The sequence below is a fragment of the Drosophila hydei genome, unplaced genomic scaffold, assembly GCF_003285905.1.
Source record: "Drosophila hydei strain 15085-1641.00,03,60 unplaced genomic scaffold, DhydRS2 tig00008121-arrow-pilon, whole genome shotgun sequence".
NCBI lineage: Eukaryota > Metazoa > Arthropoda > Insecta > Diptera > Drosophilidae > Drosophila > Drosophila hydei.
Genome location: NW_022045832.1, coordinates 686,407 through 704,329, shown reverse-complemented (window position 1 = coordinate 704,329; position 17,923 = coordinate 686,407). Strand labels below are relative to the sequence as shown.

Genomic DNA, 17,923 nt, shown 5'->3' with positions numbered 1-17,923 from the left:
CAAGAATTGTTTTTTTTTTTCAACATTTACTACAAACTCGGGCGTTATTTTTTTTTCATTTTCATATTTTCAGGTTTGTTTAAGTTTCTTAGTATTTCAGTTTGCACACTTCTTACAGAATAATAGTTTTTGTTTTCCATTACAAGTTTAATTTTTCGTTACTTATTTTGCTTTGTGTTTAAAGTGGATATCTCTCATATACATATATAAAAATAATGAACAAAAATGATCCTTTAGTAACAAACATTATACAGCTTACAAAAGTCCGTTTCATCTCGGAATCAATATATTAATACACAATTTGAAAATTAAAATAAAAACTTCTTGTACAGACATCATCACCCGAGCGAATTCCTTAGACAGGGCTAATATAGGTTTTCTTTTTATTTTCTTTCATTTTTATATATATATATATAAATATTGTTTTTTTGGTAAAATTTTACACAGATGAACTTTTTCTACAGTTCGGAGGCGGGCAACAAAGACGAGTAAACAGTATGCGTGTGAATGCTTTCTTTGAGATGGAGACGGAACGATAGGTTGATAGAGCGCTGACCAACATAGGGAATTAGTAGTAGGTAAGTATAACCTGTGTGTTGTAACTGTCTAACTGTATCTTCAGTTAATACATAGTAATAGGGTAGTTTGATTGGATGACCAAAGCTGTCAGCGTTTGTGCTTAAAGCCAACCCCGGTTCTGCTAGTTAATTTCAGTTATTTATTTTTATATCCTGATGCAATTAAAAATGGGAAATCAGGGTATATGGGTTTTATGCTAATGTAGAAGTATATATATATATAAGTAATCAGGATGACCAGCCGAGTCGATTGAGCCTTGTCCGAGTGTCTGTTCGTATGATCCGTGTGAACGCATCGATTCAGTTATTAAAATATATCTCGTTCGATTTAAGCGTTAGAACCTCAAAATTGTAATTGGGTTGCTGTATATTTTCTACAATTTTGATTTTTGATGGATTTTGGATACCGGCTCAAAATTTCCCCAAATTCTTAAAATTTAAATTCAGTTGGAAATATGGGCAATAAGTCAAAGAGTTTGCACTTTTACGAATCCAATGGAATATCTAGATCATATGTCAAGCAGCGCCAAGAGCACGCATTTTTCCTATACATTAATTCAAATGCATGTATTCTTTTCTATTCCAAGAATCGAAATTGCGATTGAATTGTACTTGAGTTATCAGCTGCTACTTAAGTTCAAATTTCTTTCTATAAGTGGTGTTGTTGGTAGAGGCGGCGATCGTTAACGACAAGTTTTAGCTCCGCGACCAGGCTGAGAATCGACGTTTTTTGTTCTTTTTTATATTTTAATTGTGAAGCGGCGGTGTTGGTATGTTGATGCTTTTTTCGAATACTCGATAAAAACTATTGAAAATATTAAAAGACGCAGATGGGACTGGGGTCAGGGCAGTCGGGCACCACGACTAAAGCTTTCATACTTGTTTTTTATATTTATTTCATGTTTTGTTTTTTTTTTTTTGGTAAAATTTTACACAGATGAACTTTTTCTACAGTTCGGAGGCGGGCAACAAAGACGAGTTAACAGTATGCGTATGAATGTTTTGTTTGAGATGGAGACGGAACGATAGGTTGATAGAGCGCTGGCCAACATAGAGTGGTAGTAGTAGTAGGTAGTATAGCTTGTGTGTTGTAACTGTCTAACTGTATCTTCAGTTTATATATATATATAGTAATAAGGTAGTTTGATTGGATGACCAAAGCTGTCAACGTTTGTATTTTTGCGTTAGCTTAGAGCCAACCCCGGTTCTGTTAGTTAATTTCATTTATTTATTTTATTTTCTCGTTGTTGTTAGTTATCCGTTTTTAGCTCTGAGAGGTCTGCTTAGGTTCGCCCTTTTCTATAAGTATGATCTATGTAATACAAGGTTCTTGTAGTTGTGTTTAGGACTGGCTTTCATATATACTATATAATAATGGCTATTTCTATTATTAGTAGGTTTTTCCATATGTTCTTTTTTTATCAAAGTAGAAAACGGTTTTGGTGTGGCGTTTGTGTGTGTGTGTGTGTGTGTGTTTGTGGAAGTGTAAGTGCGTGTGTGTGTGTAAGTGTAAGTGCGTGTGTGTGTGTGTATGTTTCTATTGTTATTGTTGTTGTTGCATTTGTTGACTGTTTGAATTGCAATTTAATGCGTTGGACTCTGCAAGAATAACGAAAAATAAGAAATTATTACGTGTTGGGAGACAGGTGGGAAATGATCAAAAATATAAGCACAGCTGGGGCGCGGGCTTACATGAAGCGTGTGGAGTAGAGAGTTGATGGAAGTTTTTGCATTACGATTATTATTATTACTTTATTTATTATTGTTTTTGGATGAGCATGCGGGGGTAGAGCAACAAGCGGACATGCAGAGCGCTTGTTTGATTTATGGTTATTTTCTGTTCTGTTTAATTTAGTTTTTTTTTTTAGTTTTAGTTTGATTTGGGTGCTGTAAATCTTACAATAGGTTGTTAACTATGTAAAAACCAAGAGACGGAAACGACAAAGTGGCGTTCGCCTTACAGTTAATGTTTATGAATTTAAGGGGTTTCAATTTCAATTTCAATTTCAATTGCTCTCTTGTTGGATGGTTGTTTGTATTGGTTTTGGTTGTTGTTGTTTTTGTTGTTGTTGCTGTTGTTGTTGATTTAGAAATTAACAATATTTAGCATTAAAAAATTCATAGCTCATCATATGCATACAGCTAGAAATAAAAGAAAGAGAATACGTAAAGAGCTTTCGATTTGTTAAACTATTAGTTGGGATGCAGCCTCATTCTTAGAATAAACAACTGTGATTTCAGATCATTGGATCAGGTGATAGATGCGAAAGTAGAGCATAGAGATAAAGTGAAGAGAAACTGAGCATGTTAAGCAATAAGCTAGAAAATTAAAAAAATTACAGCAAAACTTAAAAGCAAAATGAAAATGAATAAGCATTAATAAGCAAGATGCGTAGCAAAGGCAGCAATTGCAAGTGATTTTAAATGTTGTAGAAAATATTTCGTACTTCACATGGACTCTCTGGAAACACCTCCTTGAATGTGCGCTCAATAACGTGATATCTGGAAATGAATAAAAGCAATCAATTAACACTCTATAGATCAATTACGCTTATTTAGGAATACATACTTGGACTGCAAGCCGCCGCCGGGTGGAAGACCTACAATGTGATCTTTGATTTGGAGACACTTTAACAGCTCCACATACTCCGTGACCTGATTACTCTCAATCTCCTCTGTAAGAATGCCAGAAATATGCAAATAGTTAAGTAGCTGTTGCGAAAGGTTTGCTGATTCGAACTTAATACGTAAGGCTCTTGTTGTTTATGAAATTTGTATGTACAATTAAATACGAATTGTTTATATACATATTAAAGCTACGCAAAAGCAAAATTACAATTCATAAAAATAGAACACGAAATATGTTGCAACAGCGAGGGCCGGCAAAAATTGAGCAACAAACTGAACGTGAGGCTTGGCAAATTAATTCAGGTCGATAGAATGTGGTTTTGTTTATCGGATAAAACACAAGAGAACTAAATGTTTGTTTTTTGAATTCCATCGACCTGATTTGTTAGCGTCGGAATCTTAAATAATACAATAAATTGGGGTGTCGCAAAAATTGGCGCTTCAAAAGGTCAAAAGGGAGTACACTAAAAAAAACACAAGAAGAAACGAAGAGTGGCAGTGCTCTGCCTTGCCCCCTTTTGGATATAATCTTTGCATTGGGTATTGTTTATGAGAAAACTGTTTACAGCATTCAGTGTACAACAAACATTTGAAAATATCGAATGGTAAAAGTGATTGGATAACATGTATAATAATTGGATTTATCTTAAGAGCATGCATATATCATTTACTTTTTCATTTGTGTGTTGTGGGATCTATGTGCCTTACCTTATGCTCACTCATCATAAAATTTGTTTGGCTTTCTGTTTTCTGGCATTGACATGACACGCCCATTTTCATATTGATTGTGTACATTATAAGAGTACGATTTATAGCACGATGCGCGATTAACGACAATAAAACAAGAACAACGAACGCGCTCCTAAATTTACTTTAACAAATTTCGTAGAAAGAATACTTGAAAAAAATCATTAGTCATTAGTTTCGACTGATCCTTTAAACAAACAAACAAACCAACAAACGAACAACAACTGAAGAAGGTTTCATAAATCACTTTCTAAATAAATAAATGATAAAGTTTACAAATTGAAAATGCTGCGCATTGTTGAAATCGTTGTGCAAAAAAAAAAAAACAAGGAAAAAAAAAAGGAACAAATTGAAATGAAAAGAAATTAATTTGGATTTCGATCACATGAATCGTGCGAGTTGTTGTTTTGTTTGTGTTGCGTGTTGGCGGAGGAGAGGACGTGGCAAGCAGCGAATGTTTATCAAACGGAAACTGGAAACTGAACAACACAGCAAACAAACACTTTTGGTTTATTGGTTTTCGAATCTTTCATTTCAAGTTATATTTTGACTTAGCAGCGAAAAAATAAACGTATTTCATTAGTTTTTGTGGGTATTCCATTATGATTTTCTATAGTAAACGCCGCTACGTGAGCAAGCGATTTCAATTATGAATGATTGCTATAGTACTTAGGTACAATTGTCTCAGCATATCGAAGTGATGTTCGACCTGATTATGGTTAGCTTCGCTGCGCCGCATCAATCGCATTTATCTAAATTCAAATTTTAAAGTAAACTGTTTACGTTGACAACAAGCACAACAATTGGTGAGCATAAGGTTTACAATTTTTCTTTTTTCTTATTTTTTTTTTTGGTTTTGTATTCTTTTGGGTTCATCTGATACGTATACAGATGCCCTAAGGCCCAGCATTAAATATGTTTACCCTAGACTAAGTAATTTGTCTGGACATTTGGTTTGACTAGCTTCTCCTTTGGTTGTACTTAATACTACTTTTTGGTATACAAGACAAATCGTAATCATTTGTGGAGCGTGGGTTAGGCTAATTGTAAACCATATACAATATCAGTATCAGTTACGCAAAGTAATTGTCTACATCGTACATATACATATAAAGTTGACGTCTGTACTTGAACATGGTCGTAAGGACGTTTCTCAAAATTCACTTTGGTGTTATGAATACTGCGAACTACCTAAGATCAATTGCGTATATCAACTAGAAAATATTCTACATATTTATGTATATGACTAATACTTGAGCTTGAACCTAGCGCAGCTCTAAATCAATAATTCATCTAAATCAATTCCCTCAATTCAACTACAAACGAAATTACATGCACATTTCATTTCGATGATGCTCCTACTCAGTGTCTTGGTATACACGAGCTGATCACTAATACTTGTTGTTTCTAGTAATAAATTTGAGTATTTGCTATTAGCTCTCAATTGGCTTGTAAAAGTGTTAATAAACTGCCGGCAATAATTTAATCTAATTGGTTTTGATCGAGTTATATTAAAAATTGTATCAAATATTGGGGTTAGGTATTCTAGTTTCTAGTATTCTGTTTAACACAATGTATGGGGGTTTTTTTTTTTTGATATTGGATTATATACAAGCATATTTACACTGGCTGACGGGGCCTCAACTACAGTTCACAACGGGAAGGTTTATCAATAATTGCTAATAAGCTTATGATATTACTACATGACTATATATATATATGAATATGATATATTGGGTCAAATTGGGCAGGGTTTTTGGTTGTTCAGCTACAAGGAGTTTGCTCACTTGGAACGCTTTGGCAGTTGCTGTAGCACACAAACACTTTGATACATATGAGGTATAAATAAATAAATAATACTGTAACATACACACACGCACATTCAAACAAGGTCAGTCACTCGGCCACACGCACAGCCAGTGGAAGTTGTAGATATGACAAACTAACACGCTATAAAGTTATTTGCTATGCATTATCGATAGGATATACATAGTGTTATGTATGCCTAAGTGTATACGTATGTATGCATCGGAATGGGTATTGGCAATGGGTATAGCAATTGTTTTGTCTGATTTTGATTTCGTTTTTGAGTTTTCGTTTCAAGTGCCACGTGGAAGGAACATCTTTTTGCAAGTGTGCTTGCATTACGGTCTCGATTTGTTCAATTATCTATCTAGCTATATAAATACATATACGTATGTATTTATGAGAGTGTATAATTATAATCTACTAATCTATGCCAACGTTTTGTTGGGGCTATCTTTGTATGAATTACGTAAGGTACAATGTATTCGTTTGAGTCGCCTGTATCAGGTCGATGGACGCGTCGAGGGTAGAGGATCGACGACAAAGATACATAAACACAATTGTGTCACGACTATCGTTAGGTTTACGATTAGTTATAAACAGAGTAGACGACTTAGACAACCTCTTGCGATCTTCTCAATTTGTTTCTCCAACCGTCGCTCAGCCTCTTTAGCTTCTTCAGTTGGCTTTGGTGCTCCGGGGAAAGCAATTATTATGATGCTCATGTTATCACGACTGCCCTGTAGTTTCAAGCAGAGAAAAACGAGAGATATAGATATTGATTTTATGAAAAAAATTGGCTGATGACGTACCTTGTGCAAACAGGTGTCAACCACCTGGTTGGCAATGTTCACCAGGTCTGAGGTCACTTTTAGCCTGGAGTATATGAAACTGCATACATCTTCGTTGCTCATCACATCCCAGATGCCATCACAGGCGAGCACTAAGAACTCGTCGGTGTCTTGGCGGCTTTGGCAAAAGATTTCCGGTTCCGGGGAGACCAACTGCTCGCACTGGCCTTTCTCCTTCACATTCTTAAAGTCGTAATCGCCTAGAGCACGAGATACAGCAAGCGTTCCATTGACACGTTTAATCATAACACTGCCGCCAGCATTGTGAATACGCTCCTTCTCTTCGGGCAGAATGGGCTTGTGATCCTGCGTAGCAAACACTGGCACACCCTGGCGACACAACACCGCGCGTGAATCTCCACAATTGGCTATATACACCTGCGTTGAGCTGATGAATGCACAGACGGCCGTGGTGCCGCCGCATTTCTCCTCCTCTTGGGTAAACTCCGGCAGCTGTCGCATTACCTCGTCAATGCGCAGAAAACCTGTTCGTATTCCCTTTACATGATCTCCACTCTTGAACTCGTCTGTAGTGATGATGCTGTCCAGCAAATGCTTGGCACAATGCTCCGACACCTTACAACCCGCATGACCATCGAAAACCGCAAAAAAGCTCCAACCTTCCAAAGCATTGCCTAAGCGGGCTTCAGCATAATACGCGTCTTCCATTTCACAGCGCCAGCCCTGCATCGAGCTAACGCCAAAGAGCAACTTGTTGCCTTCACCTTGTTCATTGTGCTTTGCTGTTTTTGGCTTATCCAGGAATCCTCCCATATCTATTGAACATAATGTGTGTGTACTAGTTGGAATTACTTTCGGTCCAGTCGCGCCTTTCACGTATCTTGCTGTGGAGAGGACAGAGAGACACCTGAATGAGTTAAAACAATTCGCCGAGAAGCATGCAAAAAATCTATAAAAACTGGGCACCCGACACACACACACATACACACATTAACGGAATATCACACGCATACACATGCACACACACTCACACAATCATACGGAATCAAGGATGCGTATTGAGCCTTTAACCGCCTACACTTGACTTAATGCAGCTGCGCTCTTTTAATCGTGTTGTTGCTGTTGTTGCAGTTAGCGGTGCCGCGGTTAGCTTTCGACTCCTCTCGCACATCGATTTATCAAAGACGCGGGCTCAGTTGCTAAATTTAGCGCAGGTCCGAACTGGCACGCCCACACGCCTTTCAGCTACTGTTCAGCGTAGGTGTTAGCTCAACATTGCTTTTGGTGTTATTGTTGTCGTGTTTAGAGCATTTATTTTAGAGTCAAATGTAAAACATTACAATTTAGGAGCGCGCCGACACGTCTAGTGACGAGCACAATAACAAAAAGCGCGCGTTGCATTGTTTACATCAGAACAACACACTGAACCACAACTAAGCGCTGACCAATTAGAAATGCAAAATTTTTCTTTTCAGATCGTTGAAAATAGAAGTTTGTTAACTGAGTATTTCTTTACTTTAAGTTTCTTAAGCGCAATGCAGCTGAATGTCCAGCAGGAGTGTAGTTGAAGCACCTACGATTTAAATCGCAACCTGAATATTGCTTTTGACAGTCACCAACGGTATTTTAAAGTTACAGTTCGTATAATGCCTTTAAATTCACAATGGCTCCCACCACTAAGTGAGTTTATTTGTGCGCAGTGGAGAGCTCCATGCAGGGGGCAGACAACACGAGGAAACGCATATAACGAAACATACAAGTTTCAAAAACATTTACACGCCCTATTCTTTTTATTTACAAGACAGCAAGATTCACTAATACTAATGTAAAAATATTAAGCATTTCAAAACGCACCAGTTAAATTTCACCTCTTGTTTTTTTTTTATTTTTCGCTTCCGATTCTTTGCCTGTTCTTGCACTAACTTTGCGTGTATCTGTGTGTGTGTCTTGGCAGCTTAACGAAAATTTGCTTTGTTTGATTTGTGCGTCATCAAATGAAATTCCCGAATGGGCCGGAAGTAAATCACTTATTGAATCTTGTAAACGTAATATTTTTATAACGCAAAATAAATATATGTTTTGATTAGAAAAAAAAAACAACCACAAACGAGCAGCGACTGACGTTGATACTTTATTTATATCGATACATAGATTCGATATTAATAATGTCGCTTATTGATATTAATGTCGATTTTTTAAACGAGCAACACCAATGCAATGTAAAATATCGATATATCGGTTAATATATTGTTTGGTTTTACCAGCTATCCGAGAGGTGGCGCTACTTGGCGCCTTTTTCAATTAATGAGACGTAAGACTTAAAATGGAAATAAATGAACTCAGAATACATATGTATTAATATTTAAACACATTAATTAAGTAGTGAAATAGATCAGAATTTAAACTGTTTTTATAAGCAAATTATTGTTAAATGAAATAAAATATGTAATATCTTTATACTTGTTCTTATTTTGCATTAGATTGTTCATTTTTTAACGTTTGATTATATTATCCTTACTACTTTTTCTCGTTATGAATATGTAATAGAAAAGTTCATTCAAGTCGAATACTCAAATTATATCACTATGTCTGAAAATATTACAACTAGGTCAGCTAAATTGGGATTAATTACAATACGTAATTTTTAACAATCATAGCTAAAAAATTATTTTTAAATTAAAAGAAACTTAATAAAAAATACAAATATTTGTGTGAAAGCTTAGGCTAAGAGTTGAAAGCAGACCGTAAATTCATAATATCCATCGAACTTGTGTAAGTGGCCAAAGAAAATGCTGTTTGTTATTAAATGAAACAGAAAGCATTTTGATAAGCCGGGAAACTCTGCAATAAGCTATTATCTATCTAAATTGTCTACTACAATTTTATGAGCTTAACGATTAGTTGATCAATCAATATATTATGTAAGCTTCGGCATGTCAACAAAGCCAACCTTAAGAATATTTACTGCAGGCAAGCCATATTAATTAACTCATCAAGAAGTAATAATATCAGTCCTGGACAAGCTCCCACTGAAGCCCCATAGAATGGTGAACTTTGTGCTTCAGTCTGTCTCTGTCAGCAGGCAGTTGCCAACGTTGAATACCAACAAGGATTTCTGCGCCATGACCGCTGAGTAATTCTTGCGAAATGCGTTGGCCACACAATGTTGCATGCTGATGCCTTTGCCTGCTGCGGCAGCAGCAATTATATTATGAATATAAGAAAATCGAGTTATAGATTTAGGTCTCAATTAGGAGCTCACTTACATGTTTTGGTTGAGTTTAGAATATTGTGCTTAGAGTCCACCCTCAGGTTTGGATGAGGCTGCTGCTGATTCATCAGCATCTTCTAAATTGTTAAGAGATTTCATAAGTCTACATATTTTTTCTGAAAGTCCATTTCGGAAGTGCGTGATAAATTTTGAGAACCCAGAAACACGCTCAAAACTTCAATATGAAATCATAAATAAATGAGATATAGATTAAGCAGTAAAAACTTTATGAAACTAGCCGCTTGACAGCAATTCATCGAGTAGTGCCTTCTAGTACTGTGAAAGTACGAAAAAAAATAATGATGTCAGCATTGTGGACTATAATCGTCAGTGATTGTTTAATCTGGTGTTTTTATAGCACAAATTAAGAGCGAAATGGTCATGCGTGCAACTATCAGACCGAGCTAAACTATTATTAGATTATTTGTAATATACGACAACTTTATGGCTGCAGATTTAGTGGCTTGGTCAAGAGAGTATTGTAGTATTTCCTGAATATATACAACGCCATCCTCGCATGAATCTATCGCAGTTGATATCTCGATTTGATAAGAGCACAAAAAGAACCGTATTGATAACTTGAAATTGAATCTTTGACAAGTATAAAAGCAAACGAAATTCTCTTAGGGCGAATAAAAGCAGTTGGCGACACTTGGACATAACACTTCCGATTAGTAGCTCATCGAGAAATAATGTTGTGGAAAGCAGTTCCCTTGTTGCTGACAATCGGCACAGCTCTGGCCTTGATGCCACTGAAGCCCCAGGTCAACGCGAATCGCAGCCTTATGGACTTTATGCTCCAGTCAAGTGGAGTGGGCATTGGCGATCCGGCACTGCAGCAGTACTGCTTCAACCGCTACCTGCCCATCTTGAAGGCCATTTCGGATCAGTACGAGGCTGACTACAACAAGTGTGCGGACACCTACAAGGCGGAGTGTGACGCAATTGACGGTAAATTCTACGAGCCTCGAGAAAACAGTGCCAGGATCGCTAAGGAAACCTGTGATGCGCTCCTCAAGTGCGACACCAACGAGAATTATTTGAATGCCTTTAACTGCTACGCCAGGACAGTGAGTTCACTTAAAAACCCAAGCATTTGACCCCACTCAAACTCCTCTATCTCTCTCTACTCTTGCCATAGGGCTCCGAATATTCGAAAATACTGTTCTCTCTGTCGTCGGATGCCGCTGAATATGGTGGCATCATCAGAGAGTTGTACCGCGCCGCTGAGTCCATCGCTGAGTTCTGTGTCAACTATGCCGAGCGCGTCTTTTGGGAGAGCACCGACAACACCTATTCCGAGCTGCAGAAGTGCTTGGATGGTGAGCTGAACGAGCCAACAACAGCCTCGACAACCTCTACAACAACACGATCAACATCCTCCCTAGTACCCAAATCAAGCGCAGTAACCAAAGCAACCTCAGGGCGCTGAATTGCGAATATTGATAAATTAATTATGGAAATTTACGTGAAGATTATTAAGTAAATAATAAGTAAATAGTTTCATCAATAAATCTATATTAAAATGTAAATTTGTTAAGTGTTTCACAATTTGCAGTTGAGATTAAGGATTAGGGGAGTGCTTTGTGGTCGAGGCAACAAGGCTTTCTGAAGTATACGCAATGTACCCAAAATCTCTTACATGATTCAATAACAGCTACAAAATTGTTGTATTTAAAATTAGTTTCTGAATATTTAAATCGAGAGTGCTCGATTATGCCACAACCAACTCAGTTTTATAGCCTTATAAGCCTCTTTTATATTGTAGAAGAAGCAAGAATGTCGTTCGTGTTTGCTAATGTAGTTATATATCTATATTATCGGAGTTGCAATGGCTCACTAGATCATCAGCCGTTACGTTCAACATATTTTGTTAATTTGTTCACTTGGACATTTAGCTTATATCACACAGTCATCAGTTAATATCTATGTTAAATATGCAGAGATCTTAAAAGTGAGAGCCGAAAAGTCTTAAAGCCATAATAAATGTGTTCAAGAATATCATATAAAATCTATGGCTTTCTCCAAATTATTAACATTTTTTCAACTATGTCTCAAAGCTCTTAAACCTGAGTGAACTATACGCTGCAAATAAATTGTTATCTCTATTATCAGGCAGACAACTTGACGATACTTAAGGATGACGTCAGCCTGTGGTATCAAGTTATAGTAACGTCAAATTTATTGATATTGGTTAGTTGCGTTACCCTAGGCTAATGGGAAAAATTAGTGACAAATGTATATCAATGAACATAGATAACAATGAAATTATTTCTTAAAATGTTATATGCAACATAAACTTGAAATATTAAAACAAACCAAATTTTTCTGTCGAATATGTTGACCTTTGTTATACAACAAGTTTCAAGCTCTGCAAATTATATGTTAGTTATTACTGTGTACATACAGATGAGTGACGGTATTTCCTAGTCGAACACATCCGGTTGCAGCTCACTTACTGATTTGCTGAAGCTTAAAGATAACAGGTATTCCATGTACCCGAGCGATTATTTTTCGTGTAAACAATGAGTACCGGAGAAATACAAGTGAGAAATCTTGCGGACGGATGACATCGACTTCGTTATACTCGTTTAGAGTCCTAGCACAAACTATGCACAATTAGGCTTCACATAGTTATAATCGAAAAGCTTAGGGTGTGCGGGCTTAAATGCTAAATCATTTAGTCGTTGCTATTTGGCTCTTTGATTATGATCTGAAAGTTGCAAATGAGAGCCGATGAGAGGAAAAACATCCTTGTGTTAAACGTATTCAGCTATTCAAAACATATTCATGTGAGCTGGCATATCATTGACCTGACTAAGACTAGCTCAGAGTAAGGTCAATCATTTGTATAAGAGAGATATAGCTTTGCTTTATACATCTGTAATCAATTAAGTTCTCAAGTGTATTGGACAAAAACAAAACACATTGATAAGAAAGTTTACACTTAGAAAAACGAAGCTACCTTTGTTAACACATCGACATCAATAATTAAAAGATAATGGAGTAAGTGTCAAGAGTCTGAGATATAAATAGAGGCAACATTTTGGGCATTTGAGAAGTGATTCTGTGGCGACGAATCGTAGCGATTCGTTTCAATATCAATATCAATATCCTTGTAAAGATGTGTCTAAAGCTAACCGTGCTTCTGCTGGGTCTGAGCACCAGCCTTGTGCTGGCTCGCAGGCTGCAGGCGCCGCTGGTAGTCGACGAAAATATTCGACAGCTTCATAGCGAGAGCCTGGTTCTGGCCGAATCGCATCAGGCTAAATCAACGCCTTGCTTCACCATCTACAATCCTCAATTGAACCAAATCACGAACAACTACGAGGTGGCGTACGAGAAATGCATCTCAGCCTATGAAGCATGCAGCAAGAGTATTGAGAATCACTATAAACCTGCCCGCCTGGAGCTAGAGTCGACTGTCTCTCAGTCCTGCGATGCTCTAAGTTACTGCAATGGCTGGTCGAATTCCTACACAGCCTTCACTTGCGCCTCCACTCAGGTGAGCATAACATTTGTTCATTATCAAAATTACACATTGATCAAATTCAATCGATCTTTCAGGCTGCCGAAGATTCGAAGAACTTCTATGCGCTGTCTGCCAACGCTACAAACTTGGCTGCCAACGTCAAGGCGGACTATGTTCAGAGTAACACTGTGAAGACCGTGTGCGTTAACAATGCGGAGAGGACCTATGTTGAGGACACGACTCGGGTCTATGGCCAATTGAATAGTTGCCTTCTGGGCTATGACATTCCCAATCCTCCAACTACTGATACTACTACCGAGTACCCAACGACGTTGGAATACTACACAACGAGCGTTACTGATTAAGGGGAAAATGACATCAAATTTTTAAATAAAAATGCATTCAACAAACATTATTCTTATATCAATTCATAAAAGAGTCTATTTACCCATTTGATTCAAGGGGTTTTCACTTTGAAGTATACTTTTGATGCGCAACAGTCAACTGAGAGGCTTTAAGCCTAAGGAATACAAGTTTTTGAAATTATCAGAAATAAATCATTTTTCAAGCTAAAAGGATTTGATTTTAATTACTTTTAAAAATTATAAATTTAAATATATAAATAAAAATTTATGAATAAAAAATATTTATTTTGAATTGTACAATCTGCCATAAAAAATTTGATCTAGCTAAGGTGTGGAGCAGGTCTCAATGGTAGCTCAGGCCTGCTGGCAAGCCATCTGCATTCGTGAAGAGAGGACTATTAGAGAACGGAGCTTGGGCGAACAGTGAGTGATCGTAAGGACACTGCTCAAATGGCAAAAGACCAGTTGGGAGAGTGCGGAGCGAACGCCTCGTCGTGTCTTGAAAAGACTTAGTAATTGTTAAGAGTCTATTTGACATTTATAAATAAAATTTGAAGCGTCAAATTTAATTTCAGGTAATCTTTTTAGGTTAAAATTTATTTTATTATTATTATTATTATTATTATTACAATTATTATTATTATTGTTTGCATTTGTAAATGTTTTTTTTACCAGAGTAAAGCCTATTGAACGCTGAGTTATAAAACTAAATATGTTTGCTCTTGTAAAAAAGGCTTTTGGATGTGGTGAGGGCTTATTTCAATATTGAGATGAAGTGAACTTGAAGAAGCGATTGGGCACATCCTCTTGAGTCCTTTGCGTGTTCTTCTGTGGCTGAGTCTTATGGGAATATTGCCTGCTGAATGCATCTTAATATACGTATTTCGTTTAGATGAATTTTTATTGCAATTCATTACTCTTGTTTTTCATATTTCCAAATATTGGACAGCATATTTTTAAACAAAAGTATTTTGTGTTTAATTGAAACTCTGTTGGCTGGCTTGTGTAACCAAAACATTTTCCTAGTCTAGTTCTAAATTATAACTTTAGCTTACAAATATTTTGCACTCGCTCAAAATTAATATTCATATTGAATATGATGAGCTGAAATCATTTGTAAATAAAGCAAAAATAATCCACAAATGTTTCACACAATTGTACTTATGTATATGTATATGTATAAATTGTAATTGAATTGCCTGAATTGAAAATATCATTGATTACTTCCGTGAGCTGAATTGAACGATAAGAGAAAAGAGCAAAGTCTTTCTTTGACAAGATTAATTGAAATCAATTATAAAGCAATTACGGCTACAAATTTCAGCAAACGAAACACTCAACATGGCTACAGCTACTAATTATATGAAATTAAAAAGCATGTCTGATAAAATTTGAAGATTGGCTGACGATTCGGGGAACATGAAAGAGGTGTCGCAGCTTTAATTGCTGCTCAAGATCCAGACGTCTGCCTTATAAAAAGCGGAGGCTTTCCAAATCTGTATTAAGTTTGCCTAGAACTTTGCAATGTCGTCGACTGGCTGTCTACTGGTGCTCCTCGGCTTGGCCGTAATGGCGGCTGCCAAACTAGAAATACCCAAGATACCTAAGATCGAACGTTTGCAGCATCAGACGGAGGTGCTGACTGCGCAGAATCCGTCGAATGGTCCATACTGCTTTCCATACTACAAGTCAGCGCTGGACAGCATCGCGAACCAATACGAGCTTCAATATAACTCGTGCATCACCCAATACGAAAACCAAGTCGCCGTAGAAAACGCCAACTGGCAGCAGCCACGTGAGCAGCTTGCGGACAAGGGCAACTCTTGCTGCAACCGGATTGCCAACTGCGCCTCAATAGTGAGCTCCGTTCAGGCCTTCGAGTGCTACGCTGAAGTGGTGAGTACATAACTCCGGGACTTAGTGGACGAAGCTTAACTTAAATACTATCTGAAGGGCACTGATGAGTCGAAGACCATGTACGGCCTTTCGGCAAATGCCACTGCAGTAAAGACTGCTATGGAGGGACAGTATCAAAAGCTTAGCTCAGCTAAGACCGTTTGCATCAACAACGCGGAGAGAACCTATGTCGAGAGTACGACATCTACATACGAGGCCTTAAATAGCTGCCTAAGCGGCAGAACAACAGGATTACCCTCAACACCTGTCTATGAGGATACCACGGAAGAGTGGACGACGAGTAAAATCTAATACTTTGATATTCCATAACTAAATTGAATGCAAATAATCAAACTACGATTATACAAATATTGCTCGCTTGTTTCTTCTCCATATATCCATCTATAAAGTGAAAGGGTAGGAGACTTCTGCATGCCCTAACAATATACATATATACATAAATGATTAGCATCAGCATGAGCTGAGTTAATAGAAGCCTTCTTCTTCAGCTGTTGAGTCTGGAAACAAGGCAATATCTAATACTGTCTGTGGTCTAGAAGTATGGGAAGAGGCTCTAATAACTAGATAATATCTGAGCTCGAAAACAAAGACAATTGCAATAACTCTTCATATAGCTAAGGCGGAATAAAAAGCATGTGGTAGGAATATTTTTTTCGAATTAGAATCGAAGAAGGCATTTAGCATAGCAGATATACCCAATAAAACTGATAAACATAAAGTTATCAGAAGAAGCAAGAGTACAAAGAGGAACTAATTGCATATTATACGAGTTAGTTATCATAAGACTTGAAGACTGTCGAGCTAATATTACATTGAATTAGTTGGCAGACCACCCGAACGCCTTACCTAACTGTCGACTGCCGTAGCAGCTAGTTTTATGTGAAATTTTATGACAGAGTTGCGGCAACAAAAGACGCAGAAATTTCCCACACGCACAACAGGGCTCGACGAGCTCCGAGCGGGCACAATAGATAACACTTGCGATATGGCGATTATCGGAGCGAGTCTATCAATGGCCGGGGTAGCTGTAGCACCGGCCAAAAATGCTCAAATCCTTTGCCATATTTATGGCCCGGCCACACCCAATTCTCTGCCGACAGGTATAAGAAATCAGTGCACATCTTGTTGTACACGAAAGGACCTTTTCGTCCTTTTATGAATTGCCGCCGCAACAGGCTACCAAATTTCTCGCTTAATTAATTTGAAATATTTGCGGGCAAATGTCAAGTCCGAAATTGAGCAAGCTACTTCAATTGAGTTGTTAAGTTGTTGTTATTGTTGCTATTGCTAGGTATCCCCTCAATGGGCAAGTAGGCGTCAAACTATTTTAAAAAGGATGAGAGCTCGAACGTCGAACTCAGCGCAATGCTGAGCTGAGCTGAGCTAAACTGGGCTGGGCTGGGTTGGGCCTGTGCTCGTTGCCGACGTCGGGACTACAATTGTCAGTCATGTCTTCATAAATTTTATTGAATTGAACCGTTTGCCGGGTCTCAACATGCGCCCAACATACAAAACGGCTCCGTGTCTGCAGCTCTGCCTTGAGCTTTAGTTGGGGGCGGAGGGGCGAGGAGGTGCTGCGCCATTGGGGACTTGCGTCTATTTGCCTATTTCATCTTTTGCCGACGCTTGTACATAGCCTTAAATTGAATCGTTACAAATTTTGTTGCTCGTTATAGCAAGCGTTTTATTGCCCAACCAGTTTGGCCCAATGCAAACCAGACATCGGGCCAAAACTCCACAGATTATGATCAGCAGACTTGATCGCAGTCGCAGGCGCAATACGCCTTCGCCCGGTTTCTCGTCCTCAAACGGTAGCCTCTGGGACCGCCTCTTCAGCTCGGTCTGGGACGCAGCGTTAAATAACTTCATTAAATGCCCTTTGACATTTATGCTGAGCATAGAATAACTATGTGTGTGTGTGTGTGGCTGTAGCTGTTCATATGCCTCGTCGCCCGCTGGTTATCGCTTCGAGCAGATCAAGAACGCGCGCACAGGTAGCTCCTGGCTCTATAAATTACGTAATCATCTGATAATGAAAATTGTTTACAAGCTACGACTTGCATCCAGCACGCCCACAGTAGCCGCAGAGCAGACACAAAAGGTCACAGCAGCAATCAGCAGTACAGCCTTATATTTTTTCTTTTTCTAAATAAGTATTTATTTTCCTTTCTCAATTTACTGCATATATAAATATATATATGTAAGCATAGTATATATGTATATGTATATATTTGTGTCCATCACGTCAACGCTGATTAGTTGCTTTTTTATGAACGACGCGCCAAGTGCAGGGGCTAGAGCAGCGGCTAGAGCTAATTGCTCTAATT

The 17,923-nt window shown here is 37.8% G+C and overlaps 4 protein-coding genes across 6 annotated transcripts; 3 read left to right on the top strand and 1 right to left on the bottom strand.

Moving 5' to 3' along the window:
- Window positions 1-42: 42 nt before the first annotated feature.
- Window positions 43-11,276, top strand: LOC111604254. The gene is made up of 3 exons (XM_023322244.2): window positions 43-578; window positions 10,470-10,912; window positions 10,984-11,276. The coding sequence occupies exons 2-3, from the start codon at window positions 10,535-10,537 to the stop codon at window positions 11,272-11,274; spliced, it is 669 nt and encodes a 222-aa protein (XP_023178012.2). The 5' UTR covers window positions 43-578; window positions 10,470-10,534; the 3' UTR covers window positions 11,275-11,276.
- LOC111604253 (protein phosphatase 1B) lies at window positions 2,142-8,724 on the bottom strand. 3 transcript variants are annotated; one of them, XM_023322243.2, is made up of 6 exons: window positions 8,426-8,724; window positions 6,572-7,455; window positions 6,382-6,499; window positions 3,148-3,253; window positions 3,026-3,080; window positions 2,142-2,177 (listed from the first exon to the last, which is right to left on the bottom strand). In XM_023322243.2, the coding sequence occupies exons 2-6, from the start codon at window positions 7,382-7,384 to the stop codon at window positions 2,163-2,165; spliced, it is 1,107 nt and encodes a 368-aa protein (XP_023178011.1). In that variant the 5' UTR covers window positions 7,385-7,455; window positions 8,426-8,724; the 3' UTR covers window positions 2,142-2,162. The 3 variants fall into 3 exon arrangements, with proteins under 3 accessions (XP_023178011.1, XP_023178009.1, XP_023178010.1); XM_023322241.2 differs by lacking the exon at window positions 2,142-2,177 and adding an exon at window positions 2,303-2,720; XM_023322242.2 differs by lacking the exons at window positions 2,142-2,177; window positions 8,426-8,724 and adding exons at window positions 2,303-2,720; window positions 8,088-8,130.
- A 1,690-nt stretch (window positions 11,277-12,966) lies between the features above and the next one.
- LOC111604269 lies at window positions 12,967-13,679 on the top strand. Its single transcript, XM_023322266.2, has 2 exons — window positions 12,967-13,347; window positions 13,410-13,679. Exons 1-2 carry the CDS (start codon window positions 12,967-12,969, stop codon window positions 13,677-13,679), a joined length of 651 nt encoding a protein of 216 aa, XP_023178034.2.
- A 1,524-nt stretch (window positions 13,680-15,203) lies between these two features.
- Window positions 15,204-15,887, top strand: LOC111604275. The gene is made up of 2 exons (XM_023322275.2): window positions 15,204-15,575; window positions 15,633-15,887. The coding sequence occupies exons 1-2, from the start codon at window positions 15,204-15,206 to the stop codon at window positions 15,885-15,887; spliced, it is 627 nt and encodes a 208-aa protein (XP_023178043.2).
- The last annotated feature ends 2,036 nt before the right edge of the window (window positions 15,888-17,923 follow it).